Here is a 22485-nt window from a genome sequence, read left to right as displayed (position 1 = left end):
CCCCCGGTAATTTCCCTCGACGCCATCTTTGTTGAGGGCAGGCCGCCATGGACATGCCGTCAGGGGGTGAGGCCCCGGCCGCCATCTTGGCTAAGGGCGCGTAGGGGGCTATGGGGGCACCATCTTTAATGAGGACAAAACCGTGAGGGGTGGCCTCACCCATGGTCGCCATCTTTACCGAGGGCACAGCCCTGAGGGGAGGCCGCCATCTTTACCGAGGGTACAGCCGTGAGGGGAGCTTTCGGCGGGGCAGCACGAGGAACGGATCGGAGCCGTTTTTACCGAATATATATTAGATATCACGATAAATCTCTCGGAACAAAAATAAAACCTGGTCCCGGCGGAGGTGCGGCGCGCTGCGGAGCCCCCCGGAGCAGCTGCGGTCATAGGAAGGGGTTGCTGGCCCGGTGCCGGATCCCGAACGGCGCCGCCGGAGCCGGGACAGTCTGGGGGGGGGCACAGAGGGGGAGTCAGCAGCAGGGAAAGGGGGCCCGGACCCCCCCTCAGCCCCCCGGTGCTCACCACGAAGGGGTTGGTGGAAGCTTTGGCAACGCTGAACCAAGAGAAAGGCAAACCTGAGGGGGGAAATGGGGAGGGGTCAGTGAGGGGGTGTGCAGTTTATAAATATATAAAATGTAAAAATATTTAACCTGCCTGGCTCTTACCATCGGCCTGGAAGGGGCTGGGGAAGCCCCCAGGAACAGGGGGTGAGTTGAAAGCAGCACCTGAGAGAGGGGACACAGGATTGGGACCCCCAGACCCCACCCTGGTCCAGAATTGGGGGATCGGGGGGGTCAGGGGGTCACTCACCGGGCCCGTTGATCTCGAAGGGGTTCGTGGAGGGTCTGGGGGCCACGGGGGCAGTGAAGGGGTTGGTGTAGCCTGGAGGGGTGGGCACAGGCATCACCATGGAGTGTTGGTGGGACCCCAAGCCCCCTCCCCAGCTCCCCACAGGGATGGGGAAACCCCAGCTTTCCCCCTTGCCCATCAATCCCAGTTGTCCAAAAGACCTGGGAGGGCTCCAAACCCCTCCCTGGTCCCTCTCCAAGAGCCCCGGTGGGTCTCGGCGGGGTACCTGTGGTGCTGGGGGGGATGTAGAAGGGAGGCACAGCCCCCCCAAACGTGGGTGCTCCAGGGCTGGTTCCAAAGGCATCGAAACTGGGGAAAGCAGACTGGGCTGGGGCTGGGGACAAAGATGGGGTCACCCTGGGTTCACCAAGCTCCCTGGAGACCCCTGTGCCCCCCCCTCCCAAGCCCCCCAGACTCCCGAGCTCACCAGGGAAGGCAGCGAAGGCAGGGGCAGGGGCTGGGCTGGCGAAGGGGTCCCCCCCGATGTCAGCCAGGAGGTCGGTGCTGGCCTTTCGGGCAGCTGGGCGAGGCTGGGGGGGGCACCACAGGGTCAGGGGGGGGCTGTACCCCCGGGGCACGCCCAGAAAGGGCCCAGTCCCACCTCTGGCAGCATCCCTGTATCCCCGTGGAGGAGGTGGGGGGGCCCGGGCTCTGCTGAGGTGCTCTGGGGGGGCTTCACTTGTTCTTTCACTTGTTCTTTCACTTGTTCTTTCACTTGTTCTGGTGGCACGTACCTGCCGTGGGAGGGGAACACATCATCTGAGGGTTCTCCATCCCGTGCTGCCCCCATAAAACTTCCCCCAGCCCTTCTCCTACCATCGCTTCTTCTCGTATTTCTCCTGCAGGAACTCCTTAACCTTCTGGGGGTCGCGGGAGTCGGGGAGAAGCGACGTCCGGGGGTCGAAGGTGCCCAGCCAGACCCTCCTGCAGGCCTGGGGGGTCGGGGAGGGTCCGTGGGGAGGCGGGCAGGGTGGAATGGACCGGGCAGAGCCCCCCCAGCCGCTGCCACCTTACCTCATTGCCGTGCGCCTGCAGGAACAGCACCTCGGCCTCGCTGAACGTCGTCATGGAGATGGACTTGACACGGTGCGGGGGGTTCAGTCCCCGCCTGGGGGGGATTCGGGCAGTCAGCGCCCCCCCTGCGCCCGTAAACACCCAAAACTGAGCTCTTTCTCCCCAAAGAGGTGTGCGCCCCCCTGCGCCCGTAAACACCCAAAACTGAGCTCTTTCTCCCCAAAAAGAGGTGCCCGACAAGGGCAGCGTGTGAAGCCACGTGCCGCGGCCACGCTCCCTCCCGCCGAGCCCCGCCCCCAAAGGGAGCAGCCAATCAATGACACCTTGACCCGGTGAGGCCCCGCCCACCGCCCTCAGGTGTGAATTAGCCCCACCCCCGCCCCGCCCCGCCCTCACGCCCCCGGCCCCGCCCCGCTCACAGCGCCCCCGAGCAGCCGGTGCACACGAGGCTGCCCACGCTGATGTCCACGTAGGTGACGCCGCGCTGGCCGCATTCGAAGCAGAGCCGGTTGGCGGGATCCGCGCTCACCAGCTCCCGAACCCGCCGGCACCAAACCTCGGCCTCCGCGTCCCGGTCCGCGCTGCCCCTGCGGGTCCCGGGGCCTCCGCCGGGCCCCGCTCCCGGCCCTGTGCCGGTGCCGCCGCTGCCCGCCGCCATCTTCCCGCTGCCGCGGGCCCCGCCCCCTCCGCCACAGCGCCTCCGCTGATTGGCGGCGCGCAGCGCCCCCTGGCGTCTCGCGCGCCGCCGCTTCCCGCCCTTTTCCTCCCCTCAGCACCGCTCCTTCTCCCGCCCTTAGGGGATTCACCGCCCCTCGGCGGGAAACGCCTCGCTTTGGGTGAATTTCACGGAAAAAGGACATTTTCCACCATCAAAAACAGCAGTTTCCACCACCAAAACCAGCAGTTTCCACCACCGGCGCGTCCCGGCTGCTCCCGCGGTGAGGAACGGGGCTCTGGGCACTCCCAACTCTTCCCGCCCTTTTTGTCCCCTCAGAGCCGTCCCATTCCCCCCGCCCCTCACGAAAATAAAGTTCCTCTTTTGAGTAGTTTTCCCCAAAATCTCTGTTATTGTTCCTCTCCCAAACACGAGACGGTCTGGAGAGTCTCAGGGCCATTTCCCCATAAAATCACTATTATCCACACTCTCCCTCCCTCCTTTGAGTTGATTCCCTACAAACTCTCTATTACTCCTCTTCCTTTTAGCTTATTTCCCCACAAATTCGCTACTTTTACCTCATTTGGGGTAATTTTTTCCCAAATTCCCCTGAGCACGTTGTGAGGGGCTGCAGGGGGGGGATCCCAGTCCCATTTTTTGGGGGTTCTCAGTCGCATTTTTGAGGGGCTCACAGTTGCATTTTTGGGACGATCCTAGTCCCATTTTTGGGGGTGCCTCAGTCCCACTTCGGGGGTGTCCCATTCCCCTTTTTGGACCGCTCCCCCCCCACAATCTCACTTCCAGCTGCATCTCTCTTTAATAGTGCACAGAACCACGTTACAAAACCCCCCCCGTCCCCACGACCCCCCCCCAAACTGGGGCCCCCCCGGACCCCGCGGGGACGAAGGCAATTCTGGTAACGGGGGGCAAAGGGGGGGGAGGGAGATGAGGCACAGAGGGCCTGGGGGGGGGTCCCAGGAAAGGGTCCTTTGGTGGCCCCCCCCAAATTCCCAGAGGAGATCCCCCCTCCCCTATCACACACACCCCCCTCCCAATATTGGGCCCGCCCCCCTCTCCAGCACCCCCCACCCTCCCCAGGCCGCACTGCGGACCCCCTGCCCGGCCCCCCCTGCTCGATGCACCCCCATAAATACCCCCCCATAAATACATTGCAAAGCAGTTACAGCACCCTCCCCTTTTTGGGGTGAACCCCCCCTTTGCAGGGACCCCCTCGGCTCGCGGGGGGGGGGGGCTGCCCCCCGATTTTGGGGCTCGACACCCCCCCCTGCTATGGGGGGGGGCTTTAATCTTTGCCCCACATTTTGGGGTTTTTTTTCCCCCCTCTTTTTAGGGTCCCTCCTTTTGGGGGGGGGGTCTCCATCCTCCCCCCGTTGTGTTCGGAGTGTCCCCCCCCCATTATTTCCGGGGGGGGCTCCACATCCCATAAATACCCCCCGATTCTCCCCTAACCCGGCCCAGCCGTGTCGCCCCCCCTCCCCACTTTAGGACCCCCCCCCATATTTATCCTCAGGACCCCCCCCCCCCCCATGAGTGATTGTGGGGAGGGGGGCCCGGCTTTGGGGTGCTCCAGGCACCCCGGGGGGGTCAGATGGCGGTGTCCCAGAGCACGGCGTGGGGCCGGCGGGCCGGGGGCGTCCCGGGGGGCGGCGGGGGCGGCGGGGGGCGGCCCTCGGTGCTGGCAGCGACCCCCGGCCCTTTCCAGGCGGGGGGGGCGGGCAGGGGGGGCAGGCTGTCCTGCTTGCACAGCCCCCCCCCCCCGCCCCCCCCGCGCCTTGATCTCGGTGCACACGCAGCGCTTGCGGTCGATCACCTCCTGCAGCTGCCCGTCCCGGGGCCGGGGGGCGACGGGGAACGAGCCCGCCCCGGGCCCGGGGACGCCCCCGGAAAGGGGCCGCGATGGGGGGGGGGCCCGCGGGAACGGGGGGGCTCCGGCCTGGCGGACCCCCGAGGTGGAGGCGGAGCGGCCCAGGCGGGGACCCCCGGGGAGCTCTGCGGGGAGGGGAGGGGGCGTCAGGGAGACACACCGGGGTCACCTCCCATGTCAACCCCCCCGGTGTCATCCCCGGTGTCCCCACCTGCCCCTCGGTGCCCCCCACCCTCCCCAGGTGTGTCCCCCCCGTTCCTCAGTGCCCCCCATCTCTCCAGGTGTGTCCCCCCCTGTCTCGCAGTGCCGCCCCCCAGGTGTGTCCCCCCCCCAACCCACCCAGGTCTGTCCCGCACGTACCCGAGGCTCTCCCGCAGGCGGGGAAGGTCTGACAGGGCAGGGGGGGTCCGGGCCGCCCCCGGGGCCCCTCCGCCCTCACGGGGATCCCCGAGGGGGGCAGGGCCGACCCCGCCCCCCCCCGCTCCTCCCGGGTGGGCTCCGGCGCCTCTGCCAAAAGAGGGGGGGGGGTCAGTGCAGCCCACCGGGCGTGGCCCCCCAGCAAGCCCCGCCCACCCAGGCTGTCACTCACTCTCGGTCTCCTTCCCGCGCCGGGCGGAGGCTCCGCCCCCGCGGCGAAGAGGCGGCTCCTCCTCGCGGGCGAGGGCGGGGCCTGCCGAGGCCACGCCCCCGCGCAGGCTCTCGTAGGCGGGCGGGCGTTTCCCCGGGGGCGGGGCTTCAGCGGAAGGAGGGAGGGGCAGGGGGCCGAGCCCCGCCCCCCCGCGCTCGCGCCCCGCCCCTCCCGGCGCGTGGTGCGGGGGGAGGGGCGTGGAGTGGCTGCGCGCGCGGGCGGGGGGCGGGGCGTCACGGCGCGAGGGGAGGGGCAGGCGCGAGGCGCCCTCGGGGGGCGGGGCCAGAGGGGGTGGGCGGGGCGGCAGCAGATTAGGGAAAGGAGGCGGGATGGGGGCGGGACCGGAGAAAGGGGCGTGGCCGATGAAAGGGGCGCGGCCGGCATGAGGGGCGTGTCCGGAGAACGGGGCGTGTCCCGCGTAAGGGGCGTGGCCGGAGTGCAGCGCGGGGCCGCCGAAAGGGGCGTGGGCGGCGTGCGGGGCGTGTCCGTGGAAGGGGGCGTGTCCCGCGAAAGGGGCCTGTCCCGGGGCCGGCCCCTCCCCCGCGGGCAGAGGGCAGCTCATCTCCTCGTAAATGGCCTCGGGCTCCTCGGCGGGCGGGGGGGCCGCGCCCCCAGGGCCGCCCCCCCTCCGGGGGTCGCCCCCCGCGCCGCCCCGGGCGTCCCCCACCATCTCGATGTACACGGGCTCCTCCTGCTCGCCCTGCTCGGCAGGGGCCGCCCCCGCCGACAGCCGGGTCTGGGGGCTGCGCGAGGGCTTCAGGGGGGGGCGTCTGCCGCACGCAGCCCCCCCGGGGGGCGCCTGGCAAAGGGAACGGGGTCAGGGGCTGGCAACCCCTCCGTGTCCCCCTCCCCAAATTCCTTGTGTCCCCTCCCCGCCATCCAAATCTCCCCAGGACCCCCTCCCTGCCCCTCCCAACCACCCTGAGCCTCCTCATTTGCCCCCTCGTTTGCCCCCAGCCCCAATTCCTGGGGGTGCCACTCACCCCCTCTCTTGGCGGGCGGTGCCTCCAGGCCTCGCCCCTCGTGGGGCCCGGTGCGGGGTCCCGGGGGGCGCAGGGGGGGCCCTCCCGGGTCGGGGAGCCCCACGGCGTGGCAGGACAGCGAGCGGGGGGCCATGCCGGGGGCGCAGGGCCGGGGGCCGCGCTCCTGCGGCGCCGGCAGCGTCAGGAACCCCACGCGCAGGGGGCGCCGCAGGGACCCCCCCTCCCGCGCCTTGGGGACCCTGTGGAGAGGGCGACAGGGACATGGGGGGGGGGGTCAGGGACACCCTAGAATTGCTGGGGATGCCCTGACTCCCCCCCCAGAGACTGTCTGGGAATTCGCTGCTGTGGCTGGAGGGAATTGGGGTGACCCGTATTTGGGGGCGCAGGAGTGCAGGGGGGCACTGTGGGTCCTGGGAAGGGGAAGGGGACTCTGGTTCCACCAGGGTGATTTGGGGCTTTTTGGGGAATTCTGAGGGGCTCAGTGACCTGCCAGGGTGGTCCTGAGGGATCCCACTGTCCCCTCAGGGTGGTCCGAGGCTTCCATTGTCCCCCCGAGGGTGGTGCCAGGGTGGTTCTGGGGGTCCCAGTATCCCCCAAGGGTGATACAGGCTGGTCCTTGGCTACTAGGGTCCCATGAGGGTGGTCCAGGGTGGACCCAGGGCTACGGGCTTCCCCCCAGGGCAGCCTTAGGGTGTCCCCATGTCCCCCCCACGTCTACCCCCACCATGTCCCCCCCGATGCCCCCCGCACGTCCCCCCGTTGTCCCTGACCCCTTTCTCGGCTCCTCCTCGCGGGGGCGCCACTCGTTGCGGCCCTTGCGCTGCAGGAGGCTCATGGCGGCCGCGGGGGGGCGCTCCTCGCCCAGGCGCAGCAGGGCGGCGGCGGCGGCGGCGGCGAGCTCCGACCGCGGGGGGGCGCTCATGGCTGGGGGGCTGGGGGCGGGGCTTCAGAGCGGGCCCCGCCCCCCGGGCTCGGCACCGGGACGCCCCCCTCCCCCATGCCCGGGGTACCGGCACCCCCGAAGCCCGAGACCCCCTTGGAGCTCAGCCCCCAAAGGCCCCCTCCCCAAACCCCCCAGGACCCCTCCCCAAAACCCTCACTGCCCCCACGACCCCCTCCCGAAAACCCCCCGACTCCCCAGTACCCCTCCCCAAACCACCCAGGCGCCTCAGGCCCCCCAGAACCCCCTCCCCAAATCCCCCAAACCCCCAGCCGCCTCAGGCCCCCCAGAACCCCCTCCCCAAACCCCCCAGACGCCCCAGGACCCCTCCCCACCCAGGGCCCAGGTCCCTCTGCCCTCCCCTCCCCCCTATGGGACCCCCGCTCGCCGGACCCCCAACCCCACCCCGACCCCTCCGCGGTGACACCGGGGTACCCCAAACCTCCCGAACGCCTGCGGACCCCCGGCCCCTCCGCTGACACCGGCGCTGGGGACCCTCCAGCCCCCCCCCTCCCTCAAATCACCCCAAACCCGGGGGTCCCCCTCCCTCCCCGCCCCACCCGGCCCCCGGGTTCCTCTGTACCCCCCTCCCGGTGCTTCCCCGCCCCCCTCCCCCGTTACCTGTCGCTCTCTCGGGGGTCCCACGGTTGGGGGGGGGGGGAATCCTTCGCCGCACCCCCCCCCCCACCACCGCCAGCACGGCCGCGCCCGGGGGGCGCCGGGGGCTCACGGGGGGCGTTGGCCCATGGCGGGGGGGTCTAGCGGCCTGCGGGGGAGGGGCAGCGGGTGGTCACCGGGCGCGGGAGGGGCTCCGGGCCCACCCCCACCCCTCCCCTCCGCCCTCACCGGCCGCTCCCGCCTCCCGCTCGCGCCGCTCCATTGGCGCTGACGCAGCGTCCGGGACGCGCCGCCGCCGTGAGGGCGCCCCCTGGCGGCGGGAGGACCCACGGCGCGACGGGAGGTCACGTGGTTAGAGCGCCTGTCCTAATATGGGCGTGGCTTCCCTTGAATGAGGCGTGGCTTGGGGCGGGGCGCGCCCTAAAGCACCGCCTTAAAGCGCAACATCACTTCCGGTTCCCACTTCCGGGTGCTGCCGCCGCCGCCGCCGGTAACGGCTCCGGGCCGGCCCCGCCATGTTCCTCCTCCTCCTCCCGCCGCCGCCGCCCCCATGAGCCGCAAGAAGAGCGGCTTCGCCATCACCAGCGTCCGCGGCGGCAGCGGGAGCGCGGCCGGCGATGCCTCCGGCGCCGCCGCCGCTTCTCCGCCTTCCTCGTCCGGCAGCCCCAGCGGGTCCCGGTTCCGCCTCGTCCGCCTGCTGTCGCCGGGGGAGGTGCTGCGGCGGGGGCGGTGGCTGTGTCGCGATTTCTACGAGCGAGACGTGTCCCCGCGGGGCGGCGGCGTTGGCGGCGGGAGGGTCCCGGTGTCGCTGGACGCCCCCCGGGCCGTGCCCGCCCCCCACCAGCCCCGGTCCCTCGGGGCCTTCGCGCAGCTCGTGCAGCAGGTGAGGTGGGCGGGGTCTCTCGAGGGGCGGGGCTACGGTAACCACGCCCCCAACTCCCACCTTTGTTTGTTTACAGGCGCTGCCCCCTAAACCCCCTTCGCCACGCCCAGGGGGCGGGGCCGAGCTCAGCGCGCGCCTGGGATTGGCTGGCGAGGAGAGCGAGGACGAGGGGTAAGGGCGGTACTTCCGGTTTCGCAACTTCCGGTTAAGGCGGGGCGAGAGGGGGCGGGGCTAGGCAGGTGCGAGGGAGGGGCGCGTGTTCCCCTCCCCCATCCCCAAAAAAAAGGGGAAGGAAAAAAAGTGGGGGGGAGGGGGGGGAGCTGTTCCCTTCCCCCACCCACAGTGTCCATCTGTCTGTCCGTCCATCTGATCCTGGCCTCGTCCCCAGCACTGGCAGCGGCGTCACCGCCATCGACAACAAAATCGAGAGGGCCATGGTGAGACTGTGAGGGGGGGGAAATGGTGGAGAGGGTCCTGGAAGGGAAAAGTCGGGGGGTTTGGGGTCCTGGAAGGGATGAGATGTGGGGCTTGAGGTCCTGGAAGGGAGGATTTGGGGAGCTGGGGTTCGTGGAAGGGAGATATATGAGGAGGTTTAGGGTCCTGGAAGGGGGGCAACAGGGTACTTGAGGTCCTGGAAGGGAGGAGTAAGGGGGGCTCAGGGTCCTGGAAAGGAGGAATTAAAGAGATTGGGGTCCTGGAAGGGAGGAACTGGGGGGCTTTGGGGGTTCCTGACAGTGCCCTCCAGGACCTGGTGAAGTCGCACCTGCTGCTGGCCGTGCGGGAGGAGGTGGAGGCGCTGCGGGAGCAGATCCGGGAGCTGAGCGAGCGGCGGGCGGCGCTGGAGAGAGAGAACCGCCTGCTCCGGGCGCTGGCCACGCCGCAGCAGCTGGCCCGCCTGCCCCCGGGGCCGCCCCCGGGGCCACCCTGAGCCGGGGGGATCCCAGGAAGGGGTCCCGGGGGAACCCGGGGGTTTTTGGGGCACCCGGGGAGGGGGCGGCACTCGCTGCTCTGCTGCTGCTTCACTGCGAGGAAGGGACAGAGCATAGCGAGCTCTGCCGTGCTTCCTGCGCGATTTGGGGCCTTTTTTAATAAACTCGCGATTTTTACAGCACGGGGGATGTGCAGTGGTCATTTTGCGGTAAAATGGAGTGAACTGGGGGCAGCGGCTGAGGCGGGACTCGAACCTGCGGCTTCGGGGACACGGGAAGATGCGGGCGCCATCTTGGGGAGGGCGTGGCCTCGTGGGCGCCGCCATCTTGGCGCGGTCACCGTTAACAGGGGGGCGTTGCCAGGGGCGGAAAGAGGGCGTGGCTTCCGCCGCCATGAGGCCGCGCGCGCTCCCGCCGCCGCCGCCCGGGGGGATCCTGAGGCGGGGGGGGCGCGGGGGGGGACACCGGCAGGTGGGGGAGGGGGGAACGGGACCCTCCGGGACATCGGGGTGGTCGCGGGCGGGACCGGGACACCCCAAACCGGGAGACGGGGGGGCTCAGGGACCCCAATTCTCCCCTCCCGCCATTCCCAGGTGCGGTTCGCGCCCATCCCGGATGAGGAGGAGGATGATGATGAGGATGAAGAGGATGAAGCAGCCGGGGAGCCGTTCCTGGCCACGCCCACCCCGCACAGCACCCGCGGGGGTCCCGGTGGGATCCCCCCGGTTCCGTTCGACGCCCCCCGAGCGGCGGCCGCGCTCCTGGGCAGCTCCTGGGCGGCGCGCTCGGCGCTGGGCGGGGCGGCGGCCGCCGGTAACCGCGGGACCGGGGGGTGAGGAAGGGGGTCCGGTATGAGGGGGGGTCCATGTCCCCCACCCCGCTCCCGGTTTAACCGGAATCCTCCCCCGGTTCCAGCCATGAACGTGCCGCCCGCCCAGCGCCTGTTCCGCGGGCTCGTCAGCCTGGCCGTGCCCCCCCCGGTACCGGGGCCGCGCCGTGGGGTCCCGCCCGCGCCCCCCCCGCAGGTGAGGCCCCCCCAAATCCATCCCCGGTGTCCCCCCGGTACCGGCGGGACCCCACGGTTTCCGTTCCCCCACCCCCGGTACCGGCGGGACCCCACCGTGTCCTGTGCCCCCCCAGGGTCCCGGGCCGTGCCTGGCCGTGCTGGCAAAGGGGGCGGCGAACACCGGGGGGGGGCCGTGGCTGCCCCCTCCAGCGCCCCCCGAGCCCTCCCGGGCCCACCCGCGCCCCCCCGGAGCCGCCTTCGCCATGTACCGGAAACGGCTGCAGTGGGGAGGGGGCTAACGGGGAGAGACCCCCCCCCAAAACCACCCTTTATCCCCCCACAAAACCCCATTCCCCCCCCAATTCCCTTTTTCTATCCCGAAACCCTTTTCCTCCTCCAAACCCCATGTTTCCCACCCCAAATCCCCGGTTTTTTTCCCCAAATGCTCCTTTCCCCCACCTGAAATCCCCCTTTTTTCACCCCCAAAAAATAAATTTGTTATTTCTGAAGGCTTCTGTGACCCTTGTGACCCCGCCCCCAACCCCGATTTTCCCTCCAATCCCTTTTCCCCCCCCCCAAATCTCCTCTTCCACCCCAAATCCCCCTTTTTCCCCCCAAAAAATAAATTTGTTATTTTTGACGGCCTCTATGACTCCCCCCTTTTCCCCTGCCAAAATAATAAACCCGTACAAGTTCCCCGTGGCCCCGCCCCCCAAAAAAGACTCCGCCCCCTCCGCTGACCAATCACCTCCTTTATTCGGGGCCCCGCCCCCCGCTCGGAGCAAACCACGGCAAACGCCCGGGGGGGGGGAGGGGGGAGGGAACACCCCAAAATCCGGGGGGAGGGGGGCGCGCGCAGCCCCTCCCCCCGTTTGGCAGCCGGGGGGGGAGGGGAGCAGCCCCCCCGCCCCTCCCCCACCCCGGGGGGCTCGGGGGGGGCTCAGGGGGCATCACCTCGGCCCTTGTGGAAGAGATAAATCGGCCGCTGGAAACCTGGGGGGGGAAAAGAGAGAGAAAATTGGGGAGGGGGCCCAAAATTCACAGCCCCCTCCTCACACCGGTACCCCAAAATATTGTTAGAAATCTGAAAAAAAAAAAATCTGGTTTCAAAAAAAAAAATAAAATCCCCCCAAAAAACAGGAAAGAATCTCTAAATTTACCTTAAAAACTCATAAAAGAGCTGCAAAAATATCTTACTTTTAAAAAAAACCCTAAAAACCCCCAAAATACTATTAACAAATCCCTAAATGTACTCTAAATAATCATAAAAGAGCTCTGAAAATATCCTTTTAAAAAACCATAAAACAGCCCAAAAAATCCCCAAAGAACCTTTAAAAAATCCCTAAATAATCATAAAAGAGCTCTGAAAATGCCCTTTTTAAAAAACCCTAAAACCTCCAAAGAGCATCCTCCACACACCCTCAACAGTCCTAAAAAATCCCTAAAAATTTTTAAATAGTCCTGAAAAATCCCCAATTCCAAAAAAAACCATGAAAAATTCTAATACTTAATAATTCTTAAATAATACTTAAAAAAATCTTAATAATACTTAATACACCCCTAATAATATTGCACTATATGTAATATATATACATAATATATTACATAATATATATATACATAATATATACATAATATATACATAATATATCCATAATATATATACTCTATATATCCATCTATATATCATGTATATTATATATTATATATAGCATATGTAATATATATAATACACCCTTAATAATAACATACTCTTAATAATACCTAATATACCCTCAATATACCTTTAACAATATTTAATAATCCTGAAAATACCCTTAAAAAAACCCTTTAAAATCCCTGAAAACACCCTAAAAAATTCCAAAAATTCAGAAAATCCCTAAAAAAAACCCTAAAATTCAGAAAACCTTATTAAAAAACCCCTAAAATTCAGAAAATCCCTAAAAAAACTCATTTAAAAACCCTAAAATGCTGTTTTGACCCCCCCGGGCGGGGGGATTTTGGGGGGATTGGGGGCAGTTTTGGGGGGCTCACCTTTGGAGCTGTGCTGGGGGGTCCCCAGCAGCTCGCAGCGCTCGAACCCCACCTCAGGTGAGGTCAGGTAGGCCGGGAACTGCTCGGGACGCAGCCGGATGCGCTGGTAGTTCCGGTACGTCGTCTCCTGGGGGGGAAAAAAGGGGTCAGGAGAACCCAAAAAACAGAGATTCGGCCCCAAAAACAGAGATATTCCACTCAAAAATAACCCAGATCGTCTCCTGGGGGGAAAAAGGGGTCAGGAAAACCCAAAAAACAGAGATTCGGCCCCAAAAACAGAGATATCCCACTCAAAATTAGAGATATGCCACCCAAAATTAGAGATATCCCTACATCGTCTCCTGGGGGGCAAAGAGGGGTCAGAAACCCCCCCAAAACCCAGAGATTCACCCCCAGTCCTGCCCCCCAAAAGGCACAGATCCCCCCAGACCCCTTTATAGCCCCCCAGTGACTCCCCCAGACCCATTTATAGCCCCCCAATGACTCCCCCAGACCCCTTTATAGCCCCCCAGTGACTCCCCCAGACCCATTTATAGCCCCCCAGTGACTCCCCCAGACCCATTTATAGCCCCCAAAGATCCCCCCAGACCCATTTATAGCCCCCAAAGATCCCCCCAAACCCCTTTATGAGCCCTCTGCTGCCCCTCAAACTGACCCCCAGACCCCTCAGTGACCCCCCAGACCCCCCCAAACCCCTCAGTGACCCCCCAGGACCCCCCAGACCCCTCAGTGACCCCCCAAACCCCTGTGTAACCCCCCCAAACCCCTCAGTGACCCCCCTGTAACCCCCCCAGACCCCTCTGTAACCCCCCCGACCCCTCTGTAACCCCCCTGTAACCCTCCCAAACCCCTCAGTGACCCCCCAGACCCCTCAGTGACCCCCCAAACCCCCCCAAAACCCCTCAGGGACCCCCCCAGACCCCTCAGTGACCCCCCAGACCCCTCAGTGACCCCCCTAAACCCCTCAGTGACCCCCCAAACCCCTCAGTGACCCCAAAACCCCTCAAACTGCCCCCCTGACCCCTCTGTAACCCCCCCTGACCCCTCAGTGACCCCCCCAGACCCCCCCAAGACCCCCCAAACCCCTCAGTGACCCCCCAGACCCCCGTGTAACCCCCCCAGACTCACGGTGAGTCCCTTGCGCTTGCGGTAGGACTCCCAGGGCTGCGGCTCCAGCAGCAGGAGCCCTCCGGGCCGCAGGTGCCTGAAGGCCCTCCTGAAGAGCCTCTTGAGCCCCTCGTCGCCCCAGTTGAGCTGCACCCACTTGGTCAGCGACAGCAGCAGCACCACGTCGAACTCGGGGCGCTGCGCCCCCACCGCCTCCTCCCGCTCGGGCACGTAGTTACCCTGGGGGGGCAAGGGCAGCGCCTGCGGCTCAGACCCCCAAAAGGGTTTGGGGTGTCCCAGGGGGCGGGGGGCACGGGCTGAGCCCCTCTGAAGGGCTTTGGGGGGCTGGGGGTGGGAGCTGAGCCTCCCTGAGGGGGTTTGGGGGTGTCTGATGGGGAGGGGGGCACGGGCTGAGCCCCTCTGAAGGGCTTTGGGGGGCTGGGGGTGGGAGCTGAGCCTCCCTGAGGGGGTTTGGGGGTGTCCCAGGGGGCGGGGGGCACGGGCTGAGCCCCACGGAAAGGTTTTGGGGGGCTGGGGGTGGGCACACACTGGACCCCACTGAAGGTTTTGGGGTACCCATGGAGGGGTTTTGAGGGGTGGGGGCCACACACTGAGCCCCACTGAAGGTTTTGGGGTACCCATGGAAGGATTTTGGGGGGCAGGGAGCACACACTGGACCCCACTGAAGGTTTTGGGGTACCCATGGAAGGATTTCAGGGTGTGGGGGGCACACAGTGAGCCCCACTGAAGGTTTTGGGGTACCATGGAAGGATTTTGGGGGGCGTGGGGCACACACTGAGCCCCACTGAAGGTTTTGGGGTACCCATAGAAGGATTTTGGGGGGCAGGGGGCACACACTGAGCCCCCCTCAGGGCTCCTGGGTGCCCCACACCAAGGCCCGGAGCTGCCCCACGCAGACCCCAGGATGGAACCAGGGGGTCCCACACCACTCCCCCCTCCTGGGGACCCCCTAGAGCCCCCCCAAATCCCCCCGTGCTGCTCCTCAACCCCCACACGGACCCCGTCACCTCTCTACGCCTGCCTGGAGCCCCAAAAACACCGAAAATCCACTTAAAACTCCTCTCAACCTATTCGGCCCTGTTGCACCCACCGAGATCACCCTAAAACCCAACAAAAACACCCTAAAACCCAACATAAGCCCTCTAAAACCTCCAGAACTTTTGCCACCCCCTTAGACCCACCAAGACCCCCCCTAAAATTCCCTCACATCCCTTTCAGACCCACCAAGACCCTTTGAAACCCAACCAAAACCCTCCTAGAACCTTTGCCAACCCTCCAGACCTACTCGTCACCCCATTAACCCCACTGAGACCCCCTTGAAGCATCCCTTACATCCCTTTCTGACTCTGTAAACCCCCCTAAAACCCACCCCAGATCCCCTTCTACCCCCGTTCCTCTCCTGTCACCCCCTTAAACCCACCAAGACTCCCCTAAAATATCCTTCCCATCCACCAAGACTCCCTAAAACCCAACCAAAACCCTCATAAAACTCACCAGACCTATTGTCACTCCCTTGAACCCACCGACTCCCCCTAAAACATTCCTCCCATCCCTTTCAGACCGCCTAAATCCTCCCTAAAATCCACCCCAGATATCCCCAAGCCTAAAACCCACCCCCATCCCCTCCTGCCACCCCCTTAAACCCCCCCAAAACCCACCCAAAACTCGGCCCAACACCCCCAAACCCCCGCCCCGCTCTCTCACCGTGACGAACACCACGTTGTGCGGGAAATCGGCGGCCCCGGGCCCGTCGGGCGGCAGCTGCGGGGCGGCGATGGGGCCCCGGCTGGCCAGGAGCGCGGCGGGGAATCCCTTCCTGGGCGCCCCCGCGGCCTCGCCGTCCGCCCCCAGCCCCTCGGACAGGTAGTGGCGGATGTTCTGGCGCGCCGAGCGGATCAGCCGCCCGTCAATGTCCAGCCCCACCACCCTGGCGGGCGCCCAGCGCTTGGCGATGCTCAGCGTCAGGTGCCCCACGTTGCAGCCCACGTCCAGCACCTCCTTGCCCGCGAACCACTCGGGCCGCAGCGCCCGCAGCCGCGCGTCCTCCACGTCGGGGTTGCGGTACCCGTAGTATTTGCAGTAATTCCCGTACTGGAACTTGCGCACCTGGTGCCGCGGGCGCTGCGCCGCCTTACCGGGGGGTTTCGGCTTCTCGGTGGTGCTGGGAGGAGGAGGAGGAGGGCGAGGCCCCTCGGATTTGCTGCAAGTCCGTCGGCGCTTGCGGTGCCGGCCGGGGGCGGGCAGGGCGGCGGGGCACGGCGGGGCGGTGGCGGCGGCGGAGGGTTCGGCGGGCCGGGCGGGCTCCTCACCGGCGGTCCCGGCGGTCGCGGCGGTGCTGGCGGTGCTGGCGGTGCCGCCCCGCTGCTGCCCGCGGTGCCGGTGCCGGCGGCGGGCGCTCTTGGCGGGCGAGGCCAGGCGCAGCCCCTCACCGGGCGCGTTCAGGCTCAGCGGGTCCGTGATGTCCCGCGGCACCAGGATCTCCACGGGGTCGCGGCCGCGCTGCGGGAGCGGCGAGGACTGCGGGGTTCGGGCGTTCAGGGCCCGGCTGACCTCCTCGTCCAGCAGGCTGTTGAGGTTGAGCGGGTCGAAGATGTTCCCGCCGAGCAGGAACTCTGAGGGCAGCACCGGGCCGCACTCCGAGGCCGCGCGGCGCCGCCGCTTCCACGCCGGCTGCTTCGCCCCGCAGCTGCTGCGCCGCTTCCCGCCGCCACCGCCCGCGGCGCGGAGGCCATTGCGGGGCCGCGGCGGCTCGGGAGGCTCGGTCGGGGCCGCGGCGGCGGCGGGAGGAGGCGGCGGCGGCGGCGGCACCAGGAAGGCCTCAGGCGCCGCCGCCATGGCGGCCCGGCCCGCGCCTGCGCGCTGCGCCGCGCCGCCCCCGCGCATGCGCCGGCGGAGGGGGGAGCGGGGGGAGCCGCACGCGCGGGGCCTCCGCGCCCGCCGCCTCCCGCCCGCGATGGCAGCGCCGCGGCGGCCCGCCGGGGCTTATATAGGAGAAGGGCGGGGCTCAGCGCGGGAACGCCCACTGAAAGGGGAGGAGCGCCGGGGCTTGGCCAATAGGAGCGGCTCCGGGGCGCGCGGCGGCCAATCGCGAGAGTCGGCGCGCGGGGAGAGAGAGGGGGCCTCAGGACCGTGGGGTGGCCGCGGGGAGTGCCTGCGCGGAGAGCGCGGGAGAACGGCGGACGGGGGGAAGGGCAGGAGGCACCGGGAGGATTTCGCTAAAGGCCAGAAGGACGGGCGAAGCGCGGGGAGGGGAACGGCGGGCGGCCGGAAGGCGGAGCAGGCGGAGTGTGGCCGCCCTGCGCGGGGGCCTCACCGCGCGCGCGGAGGCTGCCGGCCGCTGGAGTCCGTGAGGGGGCCGCGCGTGCGCACTGCGGGTGCCTTTCCCCCCCGCACACCCCCCCCGTCCCCCCGTCCCCCCGTCCCCGTTCCAGCGCCGGTCTCTCCTTCGGCCGAGAACTCACGTCACCGTTCCGGCTCGTGACGTCACCGTTCTGGCTCGTAACGTCACCGAACCGGCTCTCTCTCTTCCTCCCTCCCCCCGCCCCACCCGCCCGGTACCGGAGCTCACGGGGCGCGCGCGGGGCTCTCGCGAAAACGGCGGCGGGCAGTTCCCGCCGCGGCCGCAGGGGGGCGGTGCCGCCGCAGACGTCTCCAAGTTCTCGCGAGACCCCGCGCGGCGTCTCGCGCACGCTCTCCCGCCCTTTCGCCATCACGTGCCCTCGCGCCTGCGCAGCAGCGCCACCTGCCCCGGCACGTGCGCCTACCCCACCCGTCACGTGACCGGGCACCCGTTTTTTTGAGGCGAAATCCGCCAGAATCGGTGAAAGAACCCCCGCAGCCCCACCCACGAACCGCCCCCACCGATCCCTGCCACCACTGAGCCGGTTCCAGGTGGGTTGTGCGGGTTTTAATGGATTCCTGGTCGATTTTCCCCTCAGGTTCCCTCAGATCCCCTCAAGGCTCCTTCAGGACCCCTCAGGTTCCCCCAGGGCTCTTCAGATGCCCTCAAATCCCTTCAGGACCCCTCAGGTTCCCTCAAATCCCCTCAAGGCTCCTCAGGATCCTTCAGGTTGCCCTCAGATTCCCTCAGGGGCACTTGCGCTCCACGCACTGCTTCCCGCCCTCCTCGTACTCCTGCTTGGAGATCCACATCTGCTGGAAGGTGCCCTGCAGGGAATTTGGGGCCGTTTTGAGGGGTCCTTTATGGGGGGACCCCCCGGCTCCCTCTGGAGCCCCGCACTCACCAGCGAGGCCAGGATGGAGCCTCCGATCCAGGGGCTGAAGCGCCGCTCCATGGTGCTGTTGCTGGCGATGAGCTTCAGGCGCATGCTCTGGGAGAGGGGGGTTACTGGGAGCACTGGGAGCCACTGGGGAACAGCTATGGACCACTGGGGGCAACTGGGAGCACTGGGAGATATTGGGGGTGACTGGGAAACCACCACAGGAGTGACAGGTGATAACTGGGAGAAACCCTGAGGCCCAGTCTAGTTCCCCCCCACCTCCAAATGTCCCTCAGAGGGGTCTGGGGTCCCCCCATCCCAACATCAGGGGGTCTCTCCCAGGCAGAATTTGGGGTTTTGTTGGGTCCCCCCTCCCCAAATTGTGGGGGTCCCTCACAGGGGGGGTTTGGGGTCCCCATCCCGGGGGTCCCGGGGTCCCTCACCGGGGGCGTTTTCTGGGCCAGCTCGCGGTTCAAGCGGTCAGTGAAGCCCTGCAGCAGCGTGTTCCCGCCGGTGACAATGACACTGCCATAGAGACCCTGGAGGGGACACGGGGACAGGGATGTGGGGAGGGGTCCCTGCCGCCCCCCTGGACCCCCCCCCCCCCCGGGCCCCCCGGCACCCCCAGACCCACGGGCCGGATGTCGATGTCACACATCCCGATGCTGGTGGTCACCACGTGTCCCACGCCCAGCATGGTGTTCCCCGAGAGGCCCTGGGGAAAAAAACAGGAGGGGTCAGGGGGTCCCAAAAACGCCAAACCCCCCCCGGGACCCCCCAAACCTCCTGGGACCCCCAAAACCCCCCCAGGGACCCTCAAACCTTGACACTGGAAGAGTCAGTAGGGCAGAACTCGGGGCATGGGGGTCTCCTAAACCCCCCAGGACCCCAAACCCCCCCTCAGAGACCCCCCCAGGACCCCCAAGCCCGGACCTTGACGTTGGAGGGGTCGAAGAGCCCCTCGGGGATGCGCAGCCGCTCGGCCCCGTAGTCGGTGTTGTACCCGTTGGGCATCTCGTAGTGCACCGTGGGCATCTGCGCCGCCACCCTGCGGTGACAACGGCCGAGTTTGGGGTCCCCCCACCCCAAAATTCCCCCCAAAACCCCCCCGGACCCGGCACTCACTGCTCATCATAGGGGGAGTCCGAGACCTGCAGCACCGAGGCCTGGAAGTCCTGGATCACCTCCTGCGGGGACCCCAAAAAATGGGGTGGGACCCCCAAATCCCCCTCGGGGACCCCAAAATCCCCCTCGGGGACCCCCAAACCCCCCATCTCACGTTGCAGGTGAAGTTGTGCCAGGATTTGGACACCTGGGGCAGCTTCTCCTTCTTCTTCCAGCTTGGGGGGGCCCCTTCCCGCACCGGCTCCTGCAGGGGGAGAGGCCGCGGCCGTGGGGGCGTGGCCGAGGAGAAAAGGGGCGTGGTTTTGGAGTAATAATGCAAAAGGAAAGGGGAGGAGCCTCCCCTGGGCGGGGGTAAGAAGAGTCTAAGGGTGATGTCACTCAGGGGGTAGGGCTAAATGGTAGGAGTGTCCAATGAGGGGTGTGATCTCAAAGAGGCGGAGCTAAGGGAAAAGCCCACCCCAAAATGGGCGGACCTAAAATTTAGTCTGCTCAGAAAGGGGTGGAGCTAAATGAGCCCGCCCCAAAAAGGATGGGACCAAGCATAAGCCCACCCACAAGTGGGAGGAGCATTGTGTGTGGCCCAACCCTCCCTGATTGGCCGCCCTTAGCCCCGCCCACCTTGGCGGCGATCATGTAGGGGGGCACGATGTCGATGTTGAGCTCCTGGAAGAGCTCCCGGCACTGCATGGAGATGAAATCCCCGGCCAGCGGCGACTTGACGATCCCTGTGGGGCGGGGCCGGCGTCAGGCCACGCCCACCCTCACCTGCCACAGGTGGGCGCTCACCTGGCTGGGGGAGCGGGGGGGGTGGCCATTGTGGTTGTCCTGGGTAAGCTGTCACCTGTGCCAGGTGTGTCCTTCGTGTGTTCTCACCTGTCCCAGGTGTGTCCCTGGTGCTCCTCCCCTGCCTGGGTGTGTCCCAGCTGTATTCTCACCTGTCCCAGGTGTGTCCCTGGTGCTCTCACCTTGCTGCAGGATGTACCCAATGTGCCCCCCCTAGTCCAGGTGTATCCCAGGTGTGTCCCAGGTGTGTCCCAGGTTCTCTCTCACCTGTCCCAGGTGTGCCCTCACCTTGCTGCAGGATGTACCCAATGTGCCCCCCCTACTCCAGGTGTGTCCCAGGTTCTCTCTCACCTGTCCCAGGTGTGCCCTCACCTTGCTGCAGGATGTACCCGTCGTGCACGGGGATGGCCGTGGTGTGGGTGGCGCCCGAGTCCAGCACCAGCCCCGTGCTGCGCCCGTTGGCAAAGCTGAGCCGGGGGTCAAGGGGGCACAACGGGGGTGGGACCCGCCCTGGCCACACCCACTGGCCACGCCCAACCTCTCCTGGCCACTCCCAGCCCTGCTGGACACACCCAACCCTGTGCTGCGCCCGTTGACACAGCTGAGCCGGGGGTCAAGGGGCACAACGGGGACACCTGGGACATCCAGGGGGGACACAGGGTGATCCCGAGGTGACACAGAGGTGACACGAAGGTGACACAGGGGTGACACTATGGTGACACCCAGGTGCCACAGGATACGCAGTGAGCACGGCTGTCTTGCAGAGGAAGAAGGCCGGGATGTTGTAGTGCTCGAACATGAGCTCCGTCAGCTTCTCCCGCTTGGCTCGCGTGTTCCACTGCCACACAGGGGGGACAGGGGGACACTGGGGACACCCGGGGCACACTGGGGACAGCCAGGTCACACCTGGGGACGCCCAGGGGACGCCGGGGAGGGGACAGCCGTGTCACACCTACCGGCGCCTCGGACATGAGCACCGGGTGCAGCCCCGGCTCCGACTTGACGTGCTTGCCGTAGGTGTGGTCCAGGATGGCCTGGAAGCACTCCCAGTCCTCGACTGCGGACATTGGGGACGTTGGGGACATTGGGGACATTGGGGACACGCGGGCCGGGGCACGGCAGCCACCCCCAAGACTCCCAACCCGATCCCTGAGACCCCCAGGCCCTGGTGTCCTCCTGTGCCTCTCCGTGTGCCCCAATGTCCCCAAATGTCCCCGTGCTGTCCCCCCACCTTCCCCCCGTGTCCTCCTGTGCCTCTCCGTGTGCCCCAATGTCCCCAAATGTCCCTGATCTCTCCTCGTGTCCCCTGCAGTCCCCTTGGTGCCCACACATTGCTCTGTGTCCCCCCATGCACCCAATGTCCCCCCCAATGTCCCTGCTGTCCCCACTGTCCCCAATGTCCCCAGTGTCCCCACTGTCCCCAGTGCCCCCCATGTCCCCCCAGTGTCCCCACACTCACTCATGCCGTTCTTGAGGGGGGACAGGACCTCAACGCCCTCGCGGGCCACGTGCAGCGCGTTGGTGTCGATGTAGTACACCTTGCCACCCTTCTTGTCCTTGTCCCCGTCCAGCTCCAGGGACACCTCGTCCGGGGACAGCAGCCCCACGGTGGTGGGGAAATCCGCCTGGGGACAGCGAGGGGGACAGTGCCACCACCGTGGGGACAGGGCCTGGGGGTGGCCCTGAGGACACCGTGGCCATGGGGGTGGTGGCATTGTCACCACCATGGGGACGTTGGCCTAGGGTGGCCTCGGGGACACCATGGCCGTGGAGATGGTGGCACTGTCACCACCATGGGGACATTGGCCTGGGGACACCCCAGTCATGGGGAACGGCATTCTGGGGACACAGTGACGATGTCACCACCATGGGGACGTTGGCCTAGGGTGGCCTCGGGGACACCATGGCCATGGAGATGGTGGCACTGTCACCACCATGGGGACGGCATGCTGGGGACACAGTGACAACGTCACCACCATGGGGATGGCATTCTGGGGACACGGCGGCCCCGTCTCTCCGGGGGGGTGTGACAGGGACACGGGGGGGACACAGAGGGGACAGGAGGGGCCGCGGTGCCACTGACCTTGGGACAGTCCTCGCCGGCATAGCCCGCGCGCACCGAGAAGGAGCCGATGTCGAACACCAGGGCCCCGACCTCATCTGGGGAGGGGACACGGCGGTGACACGATGGTGACACCAGGACAATGAGGGCACCCCGAGACACCCCCAGGACATTGAGGGGACAGCGAGGACAGCGGGACCCCCCAGGACAGTGACACCCCCCCCGGAATTGAGGGGATGGGGACACGACGGTGACACCGGGACCCCCAGGACAATGAGACCCCCCCCGGGACACCCCCCTCACATTGAGGGACAGTGACGGTGACACCGGGACCCCCCCGGGACAACGAGACCCCCCCAGAAAACCCCGGGACAATGAACCCCCATGCGCCCCCCTCACATTGAGAGGACGAGGACACAACGGTGACACCGGGACCCCCCGAACCCCCGGGGACCCCCCCCATGCCCCACCCCTTTACCCCCCCGCCGCCTTGGCCCCGCCCCTCCCGCCGTGACCCCGCCCCCCGCGGTGGCCCCGCCCCCGGGGCCTGGCCCCGCCCCGTTACCGCCGCCGTAGACGCCGCCGCTCATGGCCGCGTTCAGCACCGGGACAGCGCCGGCCGGGGGAGGGGGCGGGGCCCCGCCCGCGGCCAATCAGCGCCCGCCGTGCGGCGCGCGCGCCCATTGGCCGCCATGGCGGCGCTTAAAGGGGCCGCGGCCCTTTGTTAACCGCGAGGGGGCGTG

At 66.7% G+C, this 22485-nt stretch overlaps 6 protein-coding genes and 1 long non-coding RNA gene across 9 annotated transcripts; 3 read left to right on the top strand and 4 right to left on the bottom strand.

Annotated features, from left to right (window-relative positions):
• Nucleotides 1-272: 272 nt before the first annotated feature.
• On the bottom strand, nt 273-2849 carry AGFG2 (ArfGAP with FG repeats 2). 2 transcript variants are annotated; one of them, XM_071420322.1, is made up of 10 exons: nt 2283-2578; nt 1864-1957; nt 1666-1781; nt 1451-1583; nt 1277-1379; nt 1076-1183; nt 811-882; nt 666-725; nt 523-575; nt 273-446 (listed from the first exon to the last, which is right to left on the bottom strand). In XM_071420322.1, the coding sequence occupies exons 1-10, from the start codon at nt 2519-2521 to the stop codon at nt 384-386; spliced, it is 1041 nt and encodes a 346-aa protein (XP_071276423.1). In that variant the 5' UTR covers nt 2522-2578; the 3' UTR covers nt 273-383. The 2 variants fall into 2 exon arrangements, with proteins under 2 accessions (XP_071276423.1, XP_071276424.1); XM_071420323.1 differs by lacking the exon at nt 1277-1379 and having other exon boundaries at nt 2283-2849.
• Nucleotides 1898-2922, top strand: LOC139586727 (uncharacterized). The gene is made up of 2 exons (XR_011677929.1): nt 1898-2033; nt 2091-2922. It is a non-coding gene; the product is annotated as an uncharacterized lncRNA (long non-coding RNA).
• Nucleotides 2923-3316: 394 nt separating this feature from the next.
• On the bottom strand, nt 3317-7981 carry NYAP1 (neuronal tyrosine phosphorylated phosphoinositide-3-kinase adaptor 1). Of its 2 annotated transcripts, XM_071420320.1 has the most exons (7): nt 7801-7981; nt 7576-7720; nt 6785-6946; nt 6015-6253; nt 4993-5830; nt 4764-4910; nt 3317-4528 (listed from the first exon to the last, which is right to left on the bottom strand). In XM_071420320.1, the coding sequence occupies exons 5-7, from the start codon at nt 5699-5701 to the stop codon at nt 3984-3986; spliced, it is 1401 nt and encodes a 466-aa protein (XP_071276421.1). In that variant the 5' UTR covers nt 5702-5830; nt 6015-6253; nt 6785-6946; nt 7576-7720; nt 7801-7981; the 3' UTR covers nt 3317-3983. The 2 variants fall into 2 exon arrangements, with proteins under 2 accessions (XP_071276421.1, XP_071276420.1); XM_071420319.1 differs by lacking the exon at nt 7801-7981 and having other exon boundaries at nt 7576-7794.
• A 29-nt stretch (nt 7982-8010) lies between these two features.
• Nucleotides 8011-9563, top strand: TSC22D4 (TSC22 domain family member 4). The gene is made up of 4 exons (XM_071420328.1): nt 8011-8455; nt 8532-8626; nt 8844-8892; nt 9201-9563. The coding sequence occupies exons 1-4, from the start codon at nt 8123-8125 to the stop codon at nt 9381-9383; spliced, it is 660 nt and encodes a 219-aa protein (XP_071276429.1). The 5' UTR covers nt 8011-8122; the 3' UTR covers nt 9384-9563.
• A 162-nt stretch (nt 9564-9725) lies between these two features.
• On the top strand, nt 9726-10899 carry PPP1R35 (protein phosphatase 1 regulatory subunit 35). The gene is made up of 4 exons (XM_071420329.1): nt 9726-9855; nt 9978-10197; nt 10300-10409; nt 10525-10899. Exons 1-4 carry the CDS (start codon nt 9778-9780, stop codon nt 10687-10689), a joined length of 573 nt encoding a protein of 190 aa, XP_071276430.1. The 5' UTR covers nt 9726-9777; the 3' UTR covers nt 10690-10899.
• Nucleotides 10900-11127: 228 nt separating this feature from the next.
• On the bottom strand, nt 11128-16490 carry MEPCE (methylphosphate capping enzyme). The gene is made up of 4 exons (XM_071420315.1): nt 15257-16490; nt 13553-13771; nt 12425-12551; nt 11128-11383 (listed from the first exon to the last, which is right to left on the bottom strand). The coding sequence occupies exons 1-4, from the start codon at nt 16433-16435 to the stop codon at nt 11331-11333; spliced, it is 1578 nt and encodes a 525-aa protein (XP_071276416.1). The 5' UTR covers nt 16436-16490; the 3' UTR covers nt 11128-11330.
• A 947-nt stretch (nt 16491-17437) lies between these two features.
• ACTL6B (actin like 6B) lies at nt 17438-22472 on the bottom strand. The gene is made up of 14 exons (XM_071420321.1): nt 22308-22472; nt 21764-21840; nt 21140-21305; nt 20637-20737; nt 20421-20518; nt 20053-20147; nt 19516-19622; nt 19052-19141; nt 18898-18959; nt 18706-18820; nt 18407-18487; nt 18216-18311; nt 17797-17883; nt 17438-17719 (listed from the first exon to the last, which is right to left on the bottom strand). Exons 1-14 carry the CDS (start codon nt 22330-22332, stop codon nt 17639-17641), a joined length of 1281 nt encoding a protein of 426 aa, XP_071276422.1. The 5' UTR covers nt 22333-22472; the 3' UTR covers nt 17438-17638.
• Nucleotides 22473-22485: the final 13 nt, after the last annotated feature.

This window comes from Agelaius tricolor, unplaced genomic scaffold (genome assembly GCF_023055355.1).
Source record: "Agelaius tricolor isolate 1412-34295 unplaced genomic scaffold, bAgeTri1.0.p SCAF_135, whole genome shotgun sequence".
Taxonomy (NCBI): Eukaryota; Metazoa; Chordata; class Aves; order Passeriformes; family Icteridae; genus Agelaius; species Agelaius tricolor.
This window is presented reverse-complemented; position numbering and strand designations above follow the sequence as displayed.